Source organism: Theropithecus gelada, chromosome 6, assembly GCF_003255815.1.
Source record: "Theropithecus gelada isolate Dixy chromosome 6, Tgel_1.0, whole genome shotgun sequence".
Taxonomy (NCBI): Eukaryota; Metazoa; Chordata; class Mammalia; order Primates; family Cercopithecidae; genus Theropithecus; species Theropithecus gelada.
This window is the reverse complement of record NC_037673.1, coordinates 124,375,583-124,398,371: the sequence shown is the minus strand read 5'-3', so window position 1 is coordinate 124,398,371 and position 22,789 is coordinate 124,375,583. Positions and strand designations below refer to the sequence as shown.

Below are 22,789 nucleotides of genomic sequence, written 5' to 3'. Positions count from 1 at the left end.
ACTAAACGGGGTCGGTGCCGCCCCTCCCTTGCAGTGTGACAAATCTCTGGTAAGAGGATAATGCTAAGTTCTTTCACCATCTGTCTAGTTTTGTTTTCTTCCCTCCCCTACTGCTACCAGAAATGTCTAAAAACATAGTATTCTACAGCTGCGTGGTTTACGTGACGATTGCTGTCCGAAGGGAAAACATGCAGTGTTTGCTCCTGAACATTTCCTTTAATTTGTTTCCTTCCAATACAAACATTATAGTATACAGTCAAACGCATGAACTTGAACTTGAGTTTGTCACCTAGGACACTACTTGGGATCGGACTTTACCTGGATGACACTTAATAAACTTGTATTGTTTTCTTACTGGGAATCTCTACAATTCTCATCAGAGACCACAGGAGGGACGTCATCAGTAGAGAAAACTGGGGCTTCTGGTAAACATCCTGGAGGGTCCTTGACCTCTTGGGGAGGATGGGGACTCCGCTCAGCTTCCAGCTGCTGAATCTTCCTTTCCTTTTCCTCCAAAACTTCTTTCAGCTGAGTGATCCTCTCAGTCTGAAGGGAAACCTGGGTCGACAGTTCCATTATCAGGCTAATTTTTCTATCACCTTCTTCCACAGGTGGGAGACCTCCACAGAACCCTTCCAGCGAGCTGTCTTCTAAAGCAAACAAGAAAAGGAAAGTCTGAGAAGTTTTGATTAGATTTCCCAGAAGCTGAAGAGAGGAAAAATGAAAAAGCTTCATTTCTCACGTTCTTAAAAGAGAGCACAGATGTTGCGTCATCTGGTTAGATACCCTGAGAATAAAATCTGGATCCAGTGAGAGGAAAGATTCTGGGTGTTCATGAAAAAAGAAACAAAACAAAACTTGGGAGCCTCTTGAGAGTGTTCAGAATCAGCCTTTGCCAACTCTTGTTTATATGCATTTAACTTTCAATTAACCATGGGAATGATTCATCCATCCATGAAAATCCAATCTACAAACAACAGCCATCCCAAATTTCATCTTATTCTTTTCCCTCAGAATCTTTCACAAGAGCTATGATCGAGTAGAATTATGCTTTGATTTGAATTTTAATTCAATTAAAATAAAAAATGAGATTTGGGCACAGAGGCTCACGCCTGTAATCCCAGCACTTTGGGAGGCGGAGGCAGGCGGATCACAAAGTCAGGAGATCGAGACCATCCTGGCTAACACGGTGAAATCCCGTCTCTACTAAAAATACAAAAAATTAGCCAGGCGTGGTGGCGGGTGCCTTTAGTCCCAGCTACTCGGGAGGCTGAGGCAGGAGAATGGCATGATCCTGGAAGGCAGAGTTTGCAGTGAGCGGAGATCATGCTACCGCACTTCAGCCTGGGCGACAGAGCAAGACTCCGTCTCTAAATAAATAAATAAATGAATAGCGAAAAGTTTGCCATGCCCTTTCTGGGGCAAGCGATAATGAAGAAAGACCAGTTTCTTAACCCAAGTCAGCTTTAAAGTCGGCAAGGGTGCAATTTGAGGTGATCCAGGAAAACTCTATTAGCATGGTATTTCCCATACAGATTCATTTCTTTTAGGCCTGAAGTCTTTTTGGCACTTCTTAATAAAATCACAAATACCTCTTGGACATGAAAGCTTATCCTTTATCAATTTCTATCAGTTAACCCCTCAGATGAGGATAAAGGCCTGAGTAATTAAGGACAGAGGTTCCAACAAAGAGATAAAAGATGAGCGGCCATAAGGAGTCCTTGAAAACACACCTCTCTAGCCCATCAAAAAATGTAGCTCCTTAAACTCAAGTCCATCTTACTAGCCTTTAGCAGTACCCTACCACTGTAGAAATTTCCAGCATTAAATGTCTCTGAGCTATATAAAAGGCAGACTTAGGTGTAAGTAGGAAGAGATGTCAAGGGCTTGGGTATCATTTCAGCACTAATGGAGCTAATGGCATGTATGAATGAACCTGATGCATGGTCTCCATGGTAGATTGTTACAATTGAGGTCCTGAATTTATGAGATTCCCAGTGAAAATAAATCTCACGGCTTCACCTGAGAGAAACATTACTGTCAGTCTCAGATACAAAAGCCTGCTATTATTAGGTTCCTACACACCTGCTGAAAATGGACCACCTTTGCTGTAGTAGTGCATGCAGGCAAAAGAGCATAAAAATAACCCATTTCTCAACAAATAAAATTAATTGACAGTCATCACGTTCCCAAGGGATCAAGGGGTAAAATCTTTGGCAGCACATTGCATAGTGGGCAGGGTGCTTTTGGCTTCACAAAAGTGTTAAGAGGAGACAGACATCAAGCTATTCTCTGCTCTTAGAAATTATTGGCACCTTACTAACATTTAAGAACCCGTGGGGAAATTTTTGTTCTGAATTTCTGTTAGAATATTTAAAATTATAACAATATTTAAGATGTTGGTTTGAAGGTGGGGCATGGTGGCTCACGCCTGTAATCCCAGCACTTTGGGAGGCTGAAGCAGGTGGATCACTTGAGATCAGAAGTTCAAGACCAGCGTGGCCAAATAGTGAAACCTCATCTCTACTAAAAACACAAATATTAGCTACGTGTGGTGGTGCACACCTGTAATCCCAGCTACTCAAGAGGCTGAGGCTCAAGAATCGCTTGAACCCGGGAGGTGGAGGTTGCAGTGAGCTGAGATTGCGCCACAGCACTCCAGCCTGGGCAACAGAGTGAGACTCCATTTCAAAAAAAAAAAAAAAGATGTTGGTTTCAGTACCTTTCATAAGTTAACAAGCAATGGGAAAACATCTCAAATTTCAAAAGAGCATTCAGTTCATTGCCTCTGGGATAAGCCTGTGTTTTCCAGCCTAGGAGAGGGAGTCCATATGGCAGGAGGCCTTTCTCATCTCCAGATATGCCAAGGTCTCACCTTTCCTTTCATTTGGCTGGAGCTGTGCTGTCCAATACAATAGTCACTAGTCACATGTGACCATTAAGCAATGGAATGTAGCTAGTCTGAATAGAGATGTGCTTTAACGTAAAATACACAGTTGACTGGAAGATTTTAGTTTAAAAAATGTTAAAAACTTCAAATTTTCTATATTGCTTATGCATTAACATATTTAGAATATATTGTATTAAAGAAAATGTATTTTTAAAATAATTTCACTGACTTATTTTTATGTTTTAAAAAATGTGGCTCCTAGAAAATGTAAAATACATGGCTTGCATTTGTGGCTCCCATTATATTTCTGTTGGATAATGTGTTGGGCTAGCATTTCCTTCCAGATGAGCACTTTCTGAAACCCAGGTGGATATATTAGCTGGAGATGGCTCTAGTTAACCTGCACAGATATTATTTGAGAGGGAGGATTTCTGGTCCTCAACCATTGGCACAGAGATCATTTTTCTGTCACCCCAGAGGATGGAGTCATGGAAATCAAAGTTTGATAAAAAGTGATGACTGCCAATTAATTTTATTTACTGAGGAGTGGGTGATTTCTTGCCTGAATGCACTACCACAGCAAAGCTGCACCACCTTAAGCAGGTGTGTAGGTATCCAGGTAGCAGGCTTTTGTATCCGTGACTGACAGTGATGTTTCTCTCAGTCCCTAAGCTACTCCTTAAACTACATAAGAAACTGATTCAGATGGGTTGAAGCGAGTTTCATCAGGAGTGGGAGAAGAAAAATAGCAAAGTAGCCAGGGAAGATGCCAAGGAGGGGAGCAGTGAGCAGCGGGGGATGCAGGGCCTCGGCAGGGGGCAGGGGTGCAGGGGGGTGCATTGGAGCCTCACTGTGCCTGTCTGACATCTTCCTCTTTAACTTCTCCTTCCATGTTTTCTCTCCCCAGTTTTTCCTCTGCTTTTAGAATGAGTTGTTTTTAGTGGATGTGTACAATGAAGAAAAAGGAGTTTAGTGCCACCCCTGGTCAAACTGGTCAAAAAGGTTTTAGACAATGCAATATAGGTAGAGTTCATCCAGCTCTAATGATACAGCAGCAAAAACACAGCAAAGTGGCATTGCATAGGCAGTCAGGGTCACCAGCACCACATCCTCCTGGAAGAGAGTATTACAGCGAGACAGTAGAAAGAAAATGAGAGGAGAAGCGGGTGTCTAGGCAGCTCGGGCTGTTATCACAAAGTACCACAGATGGGGTGGCTTAAACAAGAAACATTTATTTTTTATAGTTCTGGGGGCTGCAAGTCTCAGATCAGGGTGTCAGGATGGTCAGGTTCTGGTGAGGACTCTCTTCCTGGCCACCTTTATGCTGCGTCCTTATGAGAGGTGACAATGTGCTAGCAGCCCTCACTCTCAGCGCCTCCTCAGCCTCAGCGTCCACTCTGGTTGCGCTTGAGGAGCCCTTCAGCCTGCCACGGCACCGTGGGAGCCCCTCTCTGGGCTGGCGGAGGCCGGAGCCTCCTCCCTCTGCTTGCCGGGAGGTATGGAAGGAGAGGCGCAGGCGGGAACCGGGGCTATGCAGGGCACTCGCGGGCCAGTGCGAGTTCCGGCGGGCAGGGGCACAGGCTTGCGGGGCCCTGCACACAGAGCTGCCGGTCGGTCGTGCCCGCCAAGGGCAGTGAGGGGCTTAGCACCCAGGCCAGTAGCTGCCGAGGTTGCACCAGGTCCCCCAGCAGGGCCGGCCCACCAGCACTGCACTCAAATTCTCAAATTCTCTCAGGGTTTAGCTGCCTCCCCGAGGGGCAGGGCTCGGGATCTGCAGCCGGCCATGTCTGAACTGCCCCCCTGCGGTGGGCTCCTGTGCTGAGCCTCCCCCACGGGCACCGCCCCCTGCTCCAGGGCGCCTGGTCCCATGGACAGCCCAAGGGCTGAGGAGTGCACGTGCAGCTCGGGACTGGCGGGCAGCTCCGGGTGCAGGATCCAGTGGGTGAAGCCAGCTGGGCTCCTGAACCGGATGGGGACTTGGAGAACTTTTATATCTAGCCTGAGGATTTTATGTGCACCAATCAGCACTCTGTATCTAGCTAACCTAGTGGGGACTTGGAGAATTTTTCCCTTTAGCACTCTGTGTCTAGCTCAAGGATTGTACATGCACCAATCAGCACTCTGCATCTAGCTCAGGGTTTGTAAATACACCAATCAGCACTCTGTCTAGCTCAGGGTTTGTAAATACACCAATTGGTACTCTGTATCTAGCTAACCTAGTGGAGACTTGAAGGACTAGCACTCTGTGACTCTGTGTCTAGCTCAAGGATTGTAAATGCACCAATCAGCAGTCTGTCAAAATGGACCAATCAGCTCTCTGTAAAATGGACCAATCACTAGGATGTGGGTGGGGTCAGATAAGAGAATAAAAGCAGGCTGCCCGAGCCAGGCATGGCAACCCGCTGGAGTGTCCTTCCACCTTGTTGTTTCACTGTTTGCAATAAATCTTGCTGCTATTCACTGTTTGGGCCTACACTGCCTTTATGAGCCATAACACTCACTATGAAGGTCTGCGCTTTGCTCCTGAAGGCAAAGAAACCACGAACCCACCGGGTAGGATGAACAACCCTGGACGTGCTGCCTATAAGAGCTATAACACTCATCACCAAGGTTTGCAGTTTCACTCCTGACAGTGAGACCATGAACCCACCAGAAGAAAGAAGTTCCAGACACATCTGAATGTCTGAAGGAACAAACTCCAGACACACCATTTTTAAGAACTGTAACACGCACCACGAGGGTCTGCAGCTTCATTCTTGAAGTCAGTGAGAGGAAGAACCCCCCAATTCCGGACACACTCACATGGCAGAAAGAAAGAGACCAAAAACTCTCTCATATCTCTTATAAGGGCACTGGCTGCATCATGAAAGGCTCATCCAAGCCTAATTATTTCCCACAGACCCAATCTCCAAATGCCATCTAGTCGGGGGCTAGGGTTTCAACACAGGAATTTTGATGGGAACATAATTCAGTCCATAGCACAAGAAGAGGACAGTCAGGTAAGGGGTAGAGTAGATGCTGAAAAAAGAGAGATGGCATGAGGATTCCCACTGTATTGTTCTCATGTATTAAATGAAAATGCGAATAGACAACCTAAAGACATACTAAAAATAAAAATTCTCATACAAGTATATTTTACTACTAGTCTATTTACACATGTAAAACAAATATTTTGTTCCATTTCTAAACACATTACAGCTAAAGTGTTTAAAACTCTTCTGCAAAGTGGGGGACTTCAAGAGCCTCATGTCCTATTTGTATTGGAAAGTGCCCAAGGCCACCCCAGTGAGTTTTCTAGAATCTCTCACTAACCATCTCCCTCCTTTCGCCCCATCTCGTCTCCCTCATCTGTAACAGGAAGTGATGTATGTCCCCAAAGTCCTGACAGCTCTATATGTCCCACACTTCACACAGCTGTGGTCTCTCATAGGCTTCTGCTGGAAGCTCAGTCTTGCCAAGGTGGTGCTCCCTGAAGCCTGGAGGTGCTGTTATCTGACCAGATCATCTCAGCCTTAACGCCACACCCACAGGATCCAGGAAACTCAGAGATTGCAACAAGAAAGACTCTTCTATGTGAGACAGGGAGGAAAAACCTGATTAGCAACAATGAGGGTATAAACTCATCACTTTCGCCACTACTGCAGGGGTTTTTACAGTCATACATCATTTTTCATCATTTTCCCTCTTTCTACCATTACTTAAAAGAGATGTAAGTCAGGACTGAGAATGAGGGTTTAGGGTCCTCGCAAAAAGGCTATAGGGGATGGGCGGTGGGAGTTCGGCAGGGTTAGAAAGATTTAGTGAGAGAAGAGGCAGTCCCGCATTCTGCCTTTGGCTGACTCAGGCTGTACCCACTTTTCTATGTCAGCCTTGAAAGACCAAAGGCCCAGAACAAAATACATTGCCTTTGGCCGTTTCCAGCTTCGTGTTCTTCATACCCTCAAAACCTTCATGCTCTGAGAAAAGTGACATGCGCGAGTTACATCAAAAATGACTAATAATGGCTAAATAGGTAACAATAGAGGCGACTGTAGTTGAAGGAGTACCTTAAGAGACTGAGAGTTGTGTCATGCGCGTCCATGTGAAGAGACCACCAAACAGACTTTGTGTGAGCAGTAAAGCTTTTTAATCACCTGGGTGCAGGCGGGTTGAATCCAAAGAGAGAGTCCTCGAAGGGAGATAGGGGTGGGGCCGTTTTATAGGATTTGGGTGGGTAGTGGAAAATTACAGTCAAAGGGGGTTTTTCTCTTGAGGGTAGGGGCGGCGGTCGCAAGGTGCTCAGTGAGGGAACTTCTGAGCCAGGAGAAGGAGTTTTACACGGTAATATCATCAGTTAAGGCAGGAACCGGCCATTTTCACTACTTTTGTGATTCTTCACTTGCTTCAGTCCATCTGGATGTATACATGCAGGCTTGAGCTCAGAGGCCTGACAAGTTGACTATATTTTTGGGGTGATCCAGTCTCACCTGCTACCCATTATAGGAATTATTTCTGTAACATCTCTTTGATTCTTTTCTTTTTCTGAAACAGAGTTTCGCTCTTGTTGCCCAGGCTGGAGGGCAATGGCGCAATCTTGGCTCACCGCAAACTCCGCCTCCCGGGTTCAAGCGATTCTCCTGCCTCAGCCTCCTGAGTAGCTGGGATTACAGGCGTGTACCACAACACCTGGCTAATTTTGTATTTTTAGTAGAGACGGGGTTTCTCCATGTTGACCAGGATGGTCTCGAACTCCCAACCTCAGGTGATCCACCTGCCTTGGGCCTCCCAAAGTGCTGGGATTACAGGTGTGAGCCATCATGCCTGACCTCTCTTTGATAATTTTCTAAGCAAGTGGCTCTCAGTCACTGGTGTCCCTCCAGCTCTTCAGAGGTTGGCTGCCAATTGTAATCAATGAGTTAAAAATCTGCATTTTGTGATCACTGCAGTTGCACACTGTTACAGAGAGATCTGACAGTGGGAACGCCGCCAAACATAGACTGGGAGGACAGTAGGGCACCACTTGTTGCTAATCAGAGCAAGAAGGAGTGGTTTCATATTAGGTCAACAGACCTAGAATAAGTGAAAACATTGCTTCACGAGTCCAAGAAGTTAACATTTTTCTGTAAACAGTGATACAGGGCTGAAAAGTGACCCAATGAATAGGACGAAGAGTTCTTTTAGATTTTCTAAATACTTCTTGCTAAAAAGGGTTGTCCCCGTTTTGATTTCTTTATGGCTGCACCAAAAAATATGCGTTAAACAGAGAACTGCTGAGAAGCACTGATCTAATTTCTGATCCAACTACTTCTAACAATGGGAAATATACTTGTTTCTAGCCAGATCCCAAGTATCCTCCATAGTCATCTTCTTGTTCATTCATTCAGCCAATAATTATGTTTGGGAACCTGCACATAGAGAATACATAAGATAAAATGTTGGCTCCCACAGCTGCAGCTTCACAGTGGAGTAGGGGAGGCGCAGCACTGAGTTAATAAAATTCGGGATTAGCCTAAACAAACACCTCAGCTGGAAGTTTACTTTTCTCTCTGCCTTTCAAGCAAATGACTAAGGCTGCCAAGTATTTACACAACAAGAAAGACTCAACAAGGATCACCGGTGGGTGAGGTGATTAAATACCTCATTCCACCAGAGCCACCCAGGATTGCTGTTTGGCCTAAAGGACAATGTCAGCTTCCTCTTCTGTACAAATGCCCATCACTCTGACTCACTACACGCTGGTTTCGAAAGTTGTGTTTTATTTGTCAGCAACCACCACAGAGTCCAGGTTCACCTCTTGCCATACTTGGACTTGCACAGTCCACACACCTTTAGGACATATTCTTTAGAAATATATCCCTCCCACTTAAATTAACAAACCTAAACAAAACAACTTTTTAGGTTTTCTATCCTTCTCTAGATTTTTACACTGAACGTTTGCAAATGGCTATTCTCTGAAATAAATGATTCACTTTTTTTGTATTGTAGTACAAATATTTTTCTTTTTGAAAATCAAATTAGTCCTATGTCTTGAGGTTTAATCTATCTTCCCCCTTTTAATGTTTTTATTTGTAAAGAGGCCAATCTCTATAGTACCAAATGACTGACTTCAAAGGTACTTCAATTTCCTTCCACTAAAGCTGTGAACATTTAGGATCCATCTGAAGTAGGCATGTGTTCATTGATTTGGAAAAAGCAAGCAGCATTATAAGAATAGAATTGATTGGCAAAGAGATTTGGTCACTAAAAAGAATTAAAATGTAGTATAATATTAGCTAGGAATTTTTTATAATATTTCATAATGAAGATCAGTCTTATAATAGTTATATTTTAGAGGAAAAATTTGAAATGCAATGGCACGCTGGAAGAAATATACGTTTTCACCTAGCAGCAGGCCCAAACCTGAGATTTTAAGAAGCTCTGTTTCTGTGAGTGCTTTAGAAGGGAACAATACTTAGTTGAGACCATGATGGAAGGGCTGCAGCCTGAATGACATGGGGTAGTGCTCCTGAGAATAGTGCATCAGAGAGTATGTAGAACACCCAATGACAAGGAAAACAAGAGGCAAGAGAGACCATGTAGGAAGCAGTTCTTGCTTACTGCTCATCTGGGCCTCAAGAAGTTGTGGTGCCTGCATATCTTAGTCTGCTTAGGTGGCCTTAGTTTATAAACAACATAATTTTATTTCTCATAGTTCTGGAGACTGGAAAGTTGAAGATCAAAGTACCGACACATTCATTGTCTAGTGAGGACCCAATCCTCGTAGATGGTGCCTCCCAGCTGTGTCCATACATGGTGGAAAAGCCAACAGGCTCCCTCAAGATTCTTTTATAAAGCATTACTCCCATCCATGAGGGCTCTTCCCTCATGACCTAGTCACCTCCTAAAGACGTCACCTTTTAATAGCAACCCACTGGGGATTGGATGTCAACATATGTATTTTGGAGGGCCACAAACATTCAGACCCTAGTACTCCACCAGTCTCCAGACCAGAGTGAGGGGTCTGGCTGCTGAAGACACTTCTAGGACTTGTTTACTGTTTAGTGAACACATAGAATGAATGAAAAACACTTGTCTCTAACCACTAGCATCACTCATGTGGCAATTAGATGCTCCTACTGTGAGAGGTGTGTGGGAGCTAAGCAGACCAAGAGAAATACAGATTCCTATCTTCCTTCTTATGCTCACTCTGTGGTATATACTCACTCCAGTACCTATTGTCATCATTTATTTAAGTGGTAATTCCCTCTCGCCTAGTATTTAAGTATTGCAATAGCTTCCTCTCTGGTCACCCTGCTTCTGCTACTTTAGTCTGGTTTCAACTCTGCACAGAAAGGTCCCATTAAAATATAAGTCAGGTCTTGACATTCTTGCCTACAATCCTTCAGCGACTTTTCATCTCATGCAGACCAAAGTTTCACACTGACCTGCAAGGTCCTATGTGATCTGGGACCTCTTTACTTCAATAGCACGTAACCTATTCCTCCTTCCTCCTCTCCAGAGTAAATGCAACATTTCCTCTGCTACATTTCCACAATTCTCATTGCTATTTCACCAGGCCTGGCATGTTCTTATCCCAGGACCTTTGCATTTGCTATTTCTTCTGCCTGCACAATTGTACACCTGATGCTTACATGGCTAGCTCTCTCAATTCCTTCAGGTCTTCACTCTCCAAAGTCACCTTCACACAATGAAGCCTTCCCTGGCCATCCTACCTACAATTTCAACCCAAGCCCCATTGCTGAACACTTCACATCCTTGTTTTCTGCCTTGTTTTTACTGACATGCTGTATCTGACTATTCTAGATTTTGTTTTTATCTTGTTTGCAGTCTCTCTCCCCTAGTGGAATGAAAGCTCCATGAAAGCAGAGCTTTTTTTTACTGTTTCATTCAGTACTGTATCCCCTGTGCCCAAAAGAGTGCATGGATTGTAGTGGTGGTAATTTGTCAAGTGAATAAATAAATGAAAGTTAAGTGCATATATAACACAAATCACTTAAGAGAGCATCGGTCCAAAGGTTACAATTGCTGTATTATTAGGATGGATACAACAATATCCTAGATTCCCTCCCCAGGGGTGTTTTTTCTTCAAATAATGCTTTCACTACTGCATTACAAAAAATAAACTGGTGGCCAGGCGCAGTGGCTCATGCCTGTAATCCCAGCACTTTAGGAGGTCGAGGTGGGCAGATCACCTGAAGTTGGGAGTTCGAGACCAGCCTGACCAACATGGAGAAACCCTGTCTCTACTAAAAATACAAACTTAGCTGGGCGTGGTGACGCATGTCTGTAATCCCAGCTACTAGGGAGGCTGAGGTGGGAGAATCACTTGAACTCGAAAGACAGAGGTTGCAGCGAGCCAAGATCGTGCCATTGCACTCCAGCCTGGGCAACAAGAATGAAACTCCATCTCACACACACACACACACACACACACAAAAGCACACACACACACAAAAACTGTTGTCATTTCATTTCATGTAGCATTGCTAAGTTTACTTCTTTTTTGATAGAAAACAGAAAATTAGAAAATTGATCCCCTAGATGTCTTCCCAATCTGGGATTTAGATTTCTATAAGCTGTAAAAATGGTTCCCCAAGGCTGGCACTGGGAAATATCTGCTAATATGGAGAATCCAAGATCTCATCCTTGAAATTCTGCTTGAGCAAATCTAGGTGGGTGCCTGGGAATCTATATTTTTACAGAGCTTCCCAAGAAAGTCTGATGATCAGCCAGGTTTCTACAAGTGAATTTCTGCTGACCTGCAAGATTTATGGTGAACCAAGATTTGGCTAAATCCTAACAGGTGGGCCAGAAATCACCAGGCAAGCCTATTCTTGACAAGGCTGCAATATGCACAGCTGGAGGAGGGAGAGCACATCTATTGTGCTGGCTACTTGACAAAGCTCTGCCTTTAAATGTTACTAGCTGATTGAATGCATCCATGGTCCTTGCAACCCAGCCCCCTGCTTTAATTAGCTTACATCCCAACAATATCTTGCCAGTTCCAATTTGGCTAAATTATCTCCAGAACATACAGAAAAAACGGAGTGGTCAGGGGTTTGTTTCTGTTTTTGCTTCCATTTCTGTTTCAGTGGATGAACAGACCTATTTCCTTAGACTCTCTTTTCCTTCCTATGGGTAGTGGATGGAAAAGAAGGGTGAGCCAGAGGGAGAGGAAGGAAGAGATTGGAATTTGGGGTGGAAGCACAGTGACTCCCCAGCTTCCATAGAAGTTTAACAGTTACCACCACCATGCAGGAAGGAAGTGAATCCCCTCATCCTGAGAATCTGAATCCAGGCCCTTATTCCTGGAGATTGCTGGAGTCAGCGCATATGTCCAAGACGACTGATAAGAACAGTATCACAGAAAGATGTGTGCTCTTTGGTAGCACAGGTAAGGGTGGCTAGGTGTTGGTCGTTTGTGTGGAAAAGTAAGTGATGATGTCTCAAAGATGACGCCGCAAAATGAATATAGGCTTGTGGGAGGTGGGGGTAGGCCCCAGTGGCCAAACATTGTCCGGTGGGCAGGGTGCAGTGTGTATCCCATCTTCTGTCTACTCACCAGTAGGGCAAAGTGTTCCATTAGGTTTGAGGGTAGGACACCCTAGGCTAACTTACTTAGCTCATCAGTTCCTTTCTGGGGCAGGGTTCCTTCTCACCCACCGCAGGATCTCAGGTCACATCAGAATATTTTACAGAAGGGGTTCTTGGTAAGGTTGAGAAGACTGTTAGCATAACCATGTACCTGAGGTCTGCCAAGAGGAAGTCAATCTGAGCAGAAGAAAGGGTTTCTGGAATTTCTCTTACTTCCTCCTATGAGCAGGACCTGAAGTCTCCTCCTATAACTCTGGTTTCTTTGAAGAGAATAATGGATGGAATGCAGTGACTGGCAGACTGGCCAGAAACCACAAAGTAAAAATGGACCCTGGTGGGAGGTCAGGAAATTCCAGGAGGGAGAGACCATGAGATTGAATGAAAGGAAGAAAGACAGAAGACAATAGATGAAGCACTGCTTCTACGTTTATCTGAAAATGAATCAGTTTGGACTCAAAGTCAATTGAAGGTACAAAAGTAAAGATGATTTTACATCTTTTTATTTTCGTTTAGTTTAGTTTAGTTTAGTTTGAGACGGAGTCTCATTCTGTCACCCAGGCTGGAGTGCAGTGGCACAATCTCGGCTCACTGTAACCTCCGCCTGCCAGGATGAAGTGATTCTCCTGCATCAGCCTCCAGAGTAGCTGGGATTATAGGCACGTGCCACCACACCTGGCCAATTTTGTATTTTTAGTAGAGATGGAGTTTCACCATGTTGGTCAGGCTGGTCTTGAACTCCTGACCTCAAGTGATTTGCCTGCCTTGGCCTCCTAAAGTGCTAGATTACAGGTGTGAGCCACCACACCCAGCCATTTTACATCTTTTGGACTGCATGTTGCACTAGTGTCAAATGTGGGACTTTTTCAAGTTTTTCTTCCTGGTGGTGCACAAGGGTTAGTTCAGGATACCTCCTTATGAAATAAGGAATGCCTGAAGTCAGTGTCTTTTGGCCGGAGCTTAAAAATGTGTGCATAAGACATAATAAACTGCAAAAGATACTACAGCAGCAGCAGGTTCACACAGAACTTATTTTTGTTGTTCATTTATTTTGTCCTGAATACTAAAAATGATGAAATCAATTGCTACTAGTACCAGCCAAGTGGGATCATCACATAATTCTCAGAACATATTCTCTGAGTGGTGGTCACTCTATCACTTAAGAATGACATGGCTGAAATTTGTTATTGAGATTTTCACTTATGTAAACCACAGAGCAGAGGAAGCTCCATCCATAATTCTCAGCAAACTTGGAAGAGTACTTTAGAAATAGGGAAGTGTGGTAGGCAGAATGACTGCCTGTTCACAAAGATGTCCAGAATAATACCCCCCAAAGATATCCTCAAAACCTTTGAATATGTTGCTTTATATGACCAAAGAGACTTTGCAGATGTGATTAAGAATTTTGAGATGGGAAGATAGTCTTGTATTATCTGGGTGGACCCAATGTAATCACAAAGATGATAAAAGGGAAGTAGGGGGTCAGAGTCAGAGAAAAATATCTGAAAATGTCATGATGCTGGCTCTGAAGATAGAGACAGGGGCTACAAGCCAAGGAATGTAAGTGGCCTAAAGAAGATGGAAAAGGCAAAGAAAGATATGTTCCCCTAGAACTTATAAAAAGAACACAATCTTGTTGACACCCTGATTTTAGTCAGCTGACACCTGTTGGACTTTTGACCTCCATCTATAAGAACTATGAAAGATCACCAGCCAGATGTGGTGGCTCATGCCTGTAATCCCAGCACTTTGGGAGGATGAGGCAGATGAATCACCTGAGTTCGAGACCAGCCTGACCAACATGGTGAAACCCTATCTCTACTAAAGATACAGAAATTATCCAGGCATAGTGGTGAGTGCCTATAATCCCAGGCACTCAGGAGACTGAGGCAGGAGAACCACTTGAATCTAGGAGGCGGAGGCTGCAGTGAGCCAAGTTTGCGCCACATCACTCAGAGTGAGACTCTGTTTCAAAAAAAAAAAAAAAAAGAACTATAAGATCACAAATTTGTGTCATTTTAAGCTACTAAGCTATTATACTATAATTTGTCATAGTAGCAACAGGAAATGAATAGAGAAGGGAAAAAACCAAAGAACATCTGAATAATGAAGAAAATCTACCCATTATAGGAGAGCCAGAAATCTCATTTAGTGCATTGTCGCCAGTGGACTTCGATTTCAACTAAGGGCAACTGAGGGTTTCCAGACATCCAGAGAGATCTGGATTACAGACCCTCCTGCCTCCTCTGGAATCTTAAACCATTATAGTTCCCTCTTCTTTGTAAATGTTATTCTTTCTACTGGCTCCAAACCATAAGCATTTAAACATTTAATTGCTACCATTTTAAACAGAAAATCAAATTCTTAGGCTATTTAATGCCTTTTCAGCTATTACTCTGTCACTCCTCTCCCCTTCACAGTCAAACCTCTTGGATGAGTTGTCTGTGCTGTTCCCCTTTCCTCTACAGTAGTCCCTACTCATTCTTGGGGGATAGTTCCAAGACCCCCCATGGATGCCTGAAACCACAGATAGTACCAAACTTCATATATACTGTGTTTTCTTCCTGTACACACATACCTCTGATAAAGTTTAATTTATAAATTAGGCACAATAAAAGATTAACAAAAATAACTAATAGTAAAATAGAACAATTATAACAAAATACTGTAATAAAAGTTATGTGAACATGATCTCTCTCTCTCTCTCAATATCTTATTGTACTATACTCACCTATTTTCAGACCATGGTTTACTTCACATAACTGAGACTGAAGAAAGCAAAACCATGCATAAAAGGGGACTGCTGTATTTTTCTTATGTCAACCTATTACAATCTAATTTTTGTTTTCAAAAGGGCCTTACTAAACTTGGCCTTACTGAGGTTACCAAGGTCACCAAATCCAATGGATTTACTTCAAGTTCACCTACTTGAGCTCTAAACACTTGCCCTGTTGACAGTCTTCCACAGAGCACTCTTTCCTTCATTTTGGTAACAGGACACTCTTTTTCTCCAAACTTTCTGCCTACTCCTTTGGTCCCCTGTGAGCTTTTCCTCAGAGCAATTACTACATGGAGATTCTTGAACTCCTGGTCTTAAACTTTCTTCTCCCTCTCTATAGGTCATTTCATTGCCCCCCGTGGTCTTGGTTGCAATCTATTGGTATGAATAATGCCAAATTTACAACTCTAGGTGGGACCTGAGCTCTAGACTCTAAACTCCTACTGAGATATCTTATAAGCACCTCAGATATAACATGTCAAAAACGGAACTCATTATCTAACCTCTGAAGTTTATCTCTTACCCAGTTTCTCCATGCTCTTCATCTGTCTTTTCACAAAGTTCTGTTGATTTAAACTTCTAAATACCTTTTAACTTTGTCTGATTATCCCCACCCCTATTAGGTCATGCAACATGCTCCTGCAACTTCCTTCACCTCCGCATCCTTATAATTCTCTTTCACAGAGTATGTTCTTAATCTCTGTGCAGTACTAGTTTATCAAGGACATGTCCAAACCCCATGTTTCCTCATCAGTTTAAGTCACTTTAAGAGATATAATAGCCACAAGGAAGTAACAAGCTGATGAGGAGTCACTTATCAGATTGTTAAAGCAACTAAATGTGGCCTGAGGACTCCATACTTCTACATTTGAGTCCTTGAGGACAAACTGCAACCTAGCTTAATAGGTAGACAAAAATTGAAAATCTAACTCAGGAGTATGCACCTGTAACGATAGCTGAGTCTTGGCCAATTGCAGCGGCAGTACTTCAACCACTCATGCATTGCCGAGTGTTCAAATTGTGTTCAAATAAGGCAAAGGCGGAGCTGTAACCAATCATGCTGTTCTGTACCTCACTTAAAATCTCCATATGCCCTATTTCCCTTTTTTTGTCTATAAATCTTCCACCACGTGGCTGCACTGGAGTCTCTGAATCTGCTGTGATTCTGGGGGCTGCCTGATTCGCGAATCATTCATTGCTCAATTAAACGCCTTTTAATTTCATTTGGCTGAAGTTTTTCTTGTAGTAAGATAATACAAATGGGCTTTGTAGTGGCACGCCTGAGCACTTGGACATTTATTGTTGGAATCTACAGGGTTCAGTTCAGAAGATACCAAGGGAAAAATAGGTTTTGGGGGGAGAGCCATGAAAGTGGTTTAAGCGAACGAGAAGCAATAGCAGAGTTGAAGTGCTTAAAACTAATGTCAAAGTGGGAGGGCCCTTGCACACTTGAGAGGAAGAACTTACAAAAGCAATGACTGCTTATCAATCTTCTCCAGTATGAACAATCAAATCTAACTTTGTTTTTATCAACTTTCTTTCACTTTTACTTTGCGCTACTTGCTTTTAGTTTAAATTTTACTGTAATAAAACAACAGTAAGAAATTGACTCAAGGATGGGCTGGGGGACAGGGATGTCTCTGCTAAGCTAACCTGGCAGCATAAAAATGCCCTGTTCTTGAGGACAGCTTGTGGAATACTCTTCTTTCAATTCCTCCTCCTTGTGGAATGCCATTCCAATTTTATCAGCTTGATTTTACTTTTTTCATATCAAGATACAATTTCATCTTGAAATTACAAAAGATAATTCCAAAGTTACAGAGAAAGTCTCCAAGAGGGGACTCAAACAAGCTTTTTTTTAGTTAAGGAAATCTTCTGATATTCTACTATAAATATTAATTTTCATAGGTGTTTTTCCCAATAGTTACCTACTTTATGAGGTAAGTTATATTCCTTGAGAACATTATTAAAGCTAGTGGTAACAGAGCTATTTTCAGGTTAGACTCAAATCCAAGGCACTTCAGAGAGGCCTAAAAAATTGTCTAGAGGATGGATGGAAAACTCAGCAAAATGCTTGTGTTGTTGTATATAAGTTTTGTTGTATGTATTTGAGATGTGTTGTACATTAATCATAGAAAAATAATATAATTTTTAGAGATGTCAAAAACTTCCATGGCTTTTTTTGAAAAAAAAATCCATGATTTTTTTTCCCATAGCTTCCTCCCCTGTACTTGTGAGGTGGAGGAAAGAGGGGGATAAAAGGAAAGTGGGGGAAAGATAAACATTTACAGAGCACCTATCCATGTCATTTTACTAAGAACTTGTTCAGCAATTACACCAAAGCCGAGTAAATATTTGCCTCTTATTGCTACTATTACAAATGATACCACCAGAATCTTTGTATAGATAGGAGCACCTATCCATTGTTCAGATAGGTCTGAAACATGCAGGCAACTTTTCAACCACATCACTCCATCCTGCCTCTACCATCAGGTAAATATATAAGTCATGGGAGTCTTGTCCCACTAGCATCTCCTACCGATCTGGGATCACAACATCCCCATGGGGGTCATATGCTAAGCACTTCTCAATTGTTTATGGAATATTCTTGGCTTTAAAAGATAAAGCAACAAGCCAGGTGTCTCATTCTTTTTTGTTTCCATCTATTATTAATTTCTGATCTAGCAAATGCTAAGAATCTTAGGAATTGGCAGCACGGTTACCATTAAGACTTGTGGGCATTTGTTCTGGCTGCTTCCCCAGATGACCCTCCCAGGGTTTTCTGGTTCTAACCACCTGGATAAACAAAGGCTTTGGGCACACATTCATTTTCAGCAGGCCAATTTTCTATTTCATCTCAGGCTTAAGATATAGAAATTATTTAAATTTAATCTGCATTGTGTATTCATTGGTCACCTCAGTTCTTCAAACCACTTAAATTAAACCATCAAATGACAAAGTGTGCCAAAAACGGTGAAAGTACTTGTTTCCTCTTTAGGACTCAGATTAGCTTTAATCAATTAAGTAACGTAATATTTTACTTGAGGTTAGCCTCAAAGAATCAATATTGTCTGTGAATATATTGGTCAGAGTGATTTAGCTCCAAATAATAGGATATGTGACTATCAGCAACGTATACAATGGGAAGTTTGTTATTGTGCCTAAGGTGAAACCTGGGGGAATTCCAGGCTTAGCTCATTTGGTAGCTCTGGGGAGCCAGGTTGGCTTCTCTGGGATTCTTTTGTTTCTCCTTTCTATTTGCAAGGTGGTTACATTCTTCACAAGGCATTGTCTGAAAGTTGGAAGAGAAAGTCCTGTCTTGTCTCATCTTTTTAAAAGTTAGGAAAACTTCCGTGATGCTTGCAACAGAATTTACCTCATATTTTTATGTGTGTATGTCTATCATATTCCTAAAGCAGCCCTTGACAAAGAAAAAAAAAATCATCACTATGATTGGTTAAGACTAACGAAAATTAGCATTCTGAAGTGGGTGAGGGAGGACCCCTAAAATATTGTATGAATGAACTATGAATAAAATTGGAGTTCCGTTGGCAAGGAAGAAGAGTTATTTTTGTGTAGGTGATGAATAGGGTCTGCCACAGTGAGCAAAACTTTTCTTTATACCCAATGTCAATAATAGTGTATGATTCAGTACTGTTTTTGTTCAACAACCTGAAAGCCTAACTCCAACTGGCTTAACTAATAAAGAGAATGTATTGGATTCAGAGATAGCTTCAGGCAAGTCTTGATCTAGTGGCCTCAATAATGTGACTGAAAATGTGGCTTCTTTTGGTCTCTTTGCTCTCCCTTTACAGTGCCAGCTTCTTCCTAAGTCTGATACTATTCTGGTACTCAGATGGCTGCCATTATATTCTAGAGAGAATTCGTCTCTTTTCCGTCTAGTGTCAAAGAACGTTTCTACCTGTATTTATTTACTACAGAAAAACAGGCAGCTTGTCTTTCCCGCTAACTTCAACAAAGACTCCCCACATCCCATTGGCTCGTTTAGATGACAAGGTTCATCTCTGAATAAGTGAGTGAGCTATGTAATTGATGTTTAAGCTTTCTTTCCTCCTTGCTTTGTTTGTCTGTTTGTTTGTTTAAGACAGGGTTTCACCCTATTGCCCACGCTAGAGTGCAGTAGTGTGATGTGTGATCCCAGCTCACTTCAGCCTCTAACTCCTGGGCTCAGGTGATCCTCCTACTTCAGCCTCCTGGGTAGCTGGGACTACAAGCATGTGCCACCACACCAGGCTAACTTTTTGTACTTTTATGTAGAGAGGGGGTTTTGCCATGTTGCCTAGGCTGATTCTGAACTCTTGGCTCAAGAGATCTGCCTGCCTTGGCCTCCCAAAGTGCTGGGATTATAGGCATGAGCCACCGCACCTGACTATGTTTAAACTTTCAGCATTGCCATGTACTTAAGCAATGCGATTTATAACAGAAATTAAAGGAAATCAGGAATACGAGTGAATGTAATAATGCATAAATAAATAAATAATAAACAAAGACCCCTCCCCATTATTACAAGTCTCATTTTGTTGTCATTTTCTTAGTAAGAGTTTTAATAAACTGAATAATGTTATCTAGAAGATAGCTTAAAATAAAGCAAATCATAAAAATCAAACTTATGGAAAAATCTAGGGAAAGTCACAACTGTATCAAAATTCTAAGCAGAATAAGAAGCTGGTTGTTTCACATGCAATTTATTGATTTTGACGAACATTAAGAAGTTATTAATTGTAACATGTTGATATTGAGGAAGTTTAATCAATTATTATTTGGCTAGAGAACTAACACAGAATCCAATTTGTTGAGATCCAAATTGGCTTTCATATTTATCATCTGAAGAGACTAAAAGTCTCTTCATCATCAATATCAACATAAATAAGAAGAAATATTTTTAGTAGCATGTACTTTTTAGTGCACAGCTATGTTTAATGACAGAAGTGTCAGCATTTCCAGCGTGGCTACCACATACATCACAAAGTTTAAAAAATTATTTATATGTTCTAAGATACACTCTCTGGCAAGTGAATACCATCCGAGAGGCAGGGAATGAATTACACGACCCAGTAAGGAGAGAGAAGGCAGCTCCCAAAAGAAGCAAGAGGAGGTTCAGGGCCTACACTCATATGGATGGCCACTACAGTAATTTCCTGAAACCTTGGACAAATCAGCCCCTCCTTGTCTGTTAGTCTCTTCATTTATAAAAGAAAAATGTTAATCCATAAATTAATGAAATACTTCCCTGACTCTACAATTCTATGATTGTATTAGGGATTTTGGACTTCTGAGCATTTATTCTAGACTATTTTAATACTTAATGCCTTGTGTTGTTAATGCACATGTTGACATTTAAGCTTCTTATGCCTTGTACAAGAACTCACTCTCCATCTATGTTGCCGGATAGTGGGTACATGGTAAGTGCTAAATTCTTGTTGAGTTAAATTGGAGGCAATGATGGTGATTATGAGTGTCTTCTTTAGTAGGTGAATGGGTTGGAGTGAAGTTTATCTAGTATACTAATGTCATCATGACCCCCAAACTACTTAACTACCTTGTCAGTTCTTTTTTCCTTTCCTTCCTTTTCCTTCCTTCCCTTCCTACTCTTCCTTCTTTCTCTTCCTTCCCTTTCTTCCTCCCCTACTCTTTCTTTCTTTCTCTCTCTCTTTCTTTTCTTTCTTTCCTTCCTTCCTTCCTTCCTTCCTTCCTTCCTTCCTTCCTTCCTTTCTTTCTTTCTTTCTTTCTTTCTTTCTTTCTTTCTTTCTTTCTTTCTTTCTTTCTTTCTTTCTTTCTTTCTTTCTCTTTCCTTCCTTCTTTTCTTTTATCCTTTCCTTTTCCTTCCTCTTTTCTCCTTTCCTTTCCTTTCTTTTTCTTTCCTTTTTTCTCCTTTTTCCTTTTTCCTTTCCTTTCCTTTCTTTTCCCTTTCCTTTCCTTTCTTTTCCCTTTTACTCCTTTCTCCTTTCTCCTTTCCTTTCCGACAGAGTCTCACTCTGCTGCCCAAGCTGGAGTGTAGTGGTATGAGCACGACTCACTGCAGCCTCACCTTCCTCAGCCTCCCAGGTAGCTGGGACTACAGGTGCACACCACGATGCCTGGCTAGTTTTTGTCTTTTTGGAGAAATCAGGTTTCACCCTGTTGACCAGGCTGATCTTAAACTCCTGGGCTCAAGTGATCCTCCCACCTCAGCCTCCCAAAGTGCTGGGATTACAGGCATGAGCCACCAAGCCCAGTCGCCAGTTCTTTCTTACAGAGAAAAAGGACCAAATGTGAGCAAAAATAATTCATTAATACTTCTTTAGCAGCCAGGCGTGGTGGCTCATGCCTGTAATCCTAGCACTTTGGGAGGCCAAGACGGGTGGATCACCTGAGGTCAAGAGTCCGAGACCAGCCTGGCCAACATGGTGAAACCTCATCTCTGCTAAAACTACAAATATTAGCTGGGTGTGGTGGCAAGCACCTGTAATCCCAGGTATTCAGGATTTGAGTTTGCGGGAGAATTGCTTGAATCCAGGAGGTGGAGGTTGCAGTGAGTCGAGATCGTGCCATTGCACTCCAGCCTTGGCAACAGAGCAAAAACACCATCTCAAAAAAAAAACTCTTTAGTTTTTTTAGCTTCCTAGAAATTACGATAATTGATGATGATAATGATAATCATCATCATTAATGATGATATATCAGCAAAATATAAATTCTGGGGTTTATATTTTCAGAAAAATTCTGTGATTTATCCATTGGTGATAAATCATAGAATTAAGTATTTGCGTATGAGTGCAAATCTCTCAAATGGGTAAAATAAGAATGTTGGCAAGTTAAGGTTTTAATTAAAACTGAAAAAAACTTTATAAAATGGTTTTATATTAACAACTGGTGTAAGAAATGTGTGAAAAGCAAATAGGACATCTTAAATTATCAAATTCTCCTCTCTCCACAAGGATAGTATAGGAGTGCAGGTGTGTGTATTTCTGCATGTATAGACATATGTCTGTAGGATCCAAGAATAACCAGAGAGGAAGTATAAGGATGTGCCACAGAAAGTAACAGAGAGTGAGTGGCTGCTAGCCAATGGGCAATCCTTTACCTGGTCTTACCCTACCTGAAACTGGCATTCTCTGTCAAAATAGTGCATCTATCCACTGTAGTACAGAGCAGATAGAGGGACAGAGGGACACGGAGAGAGATGGCAAGTGATTATCTTGTAAGATAGAATAGCAGAGGAAAAGCTACAGGAAGGAGCAGTCATCTAGTCATTTTGGAGAGGAAGCTTTGGAAAAGAGTAACACTCTGAAGTCTCAGCACTTTCCTATGGAGTAGCAAAGTCCAGTTAACTGTAGAAGCTCGTGAGAATGATGCTGTGCTCTGAGGAAAGCCTTTTGCACAACTGCAGATAGAGATACTGAGAATCTGCTTTGAGTACCGAAGCACTGAGACAAGAGAGTGACTCTACCATTTACGGTCTGAAACTGAGACAGAACAGGATACGCCGGGAGCCGTGGATCCATGGCAGTGGTGCAAAATATGGATGGGTTCTGGAAGTTTTTTTTCTT

At 42.2% G+C, this 22,789-nt stretch overlaps 1 protein-coding gene across 1 annotated transcript in view; it reads right to left on the bottom strand.

The window, feature by feature from the left end:
• Positions 1–319: 319 nt before the first annotated feature.
• The window catches only part of CCDC192 (coiled-coil domain containing 192), a 243,202-nt gene continuing 220,732 nt past the window's right edge, over positions 320–22,789 (bottom strand). The window contains exon 7 of the mRNA XM_025387503.1: positions 320–650. Coding sequence (XP_025243288.1) covers positions 352–650 — 299 coding nt within the window. The 3' untranslated portion in view covers positions 320–351. The remainder of the gene's footprint in view (positions 651–22,789) is intronic.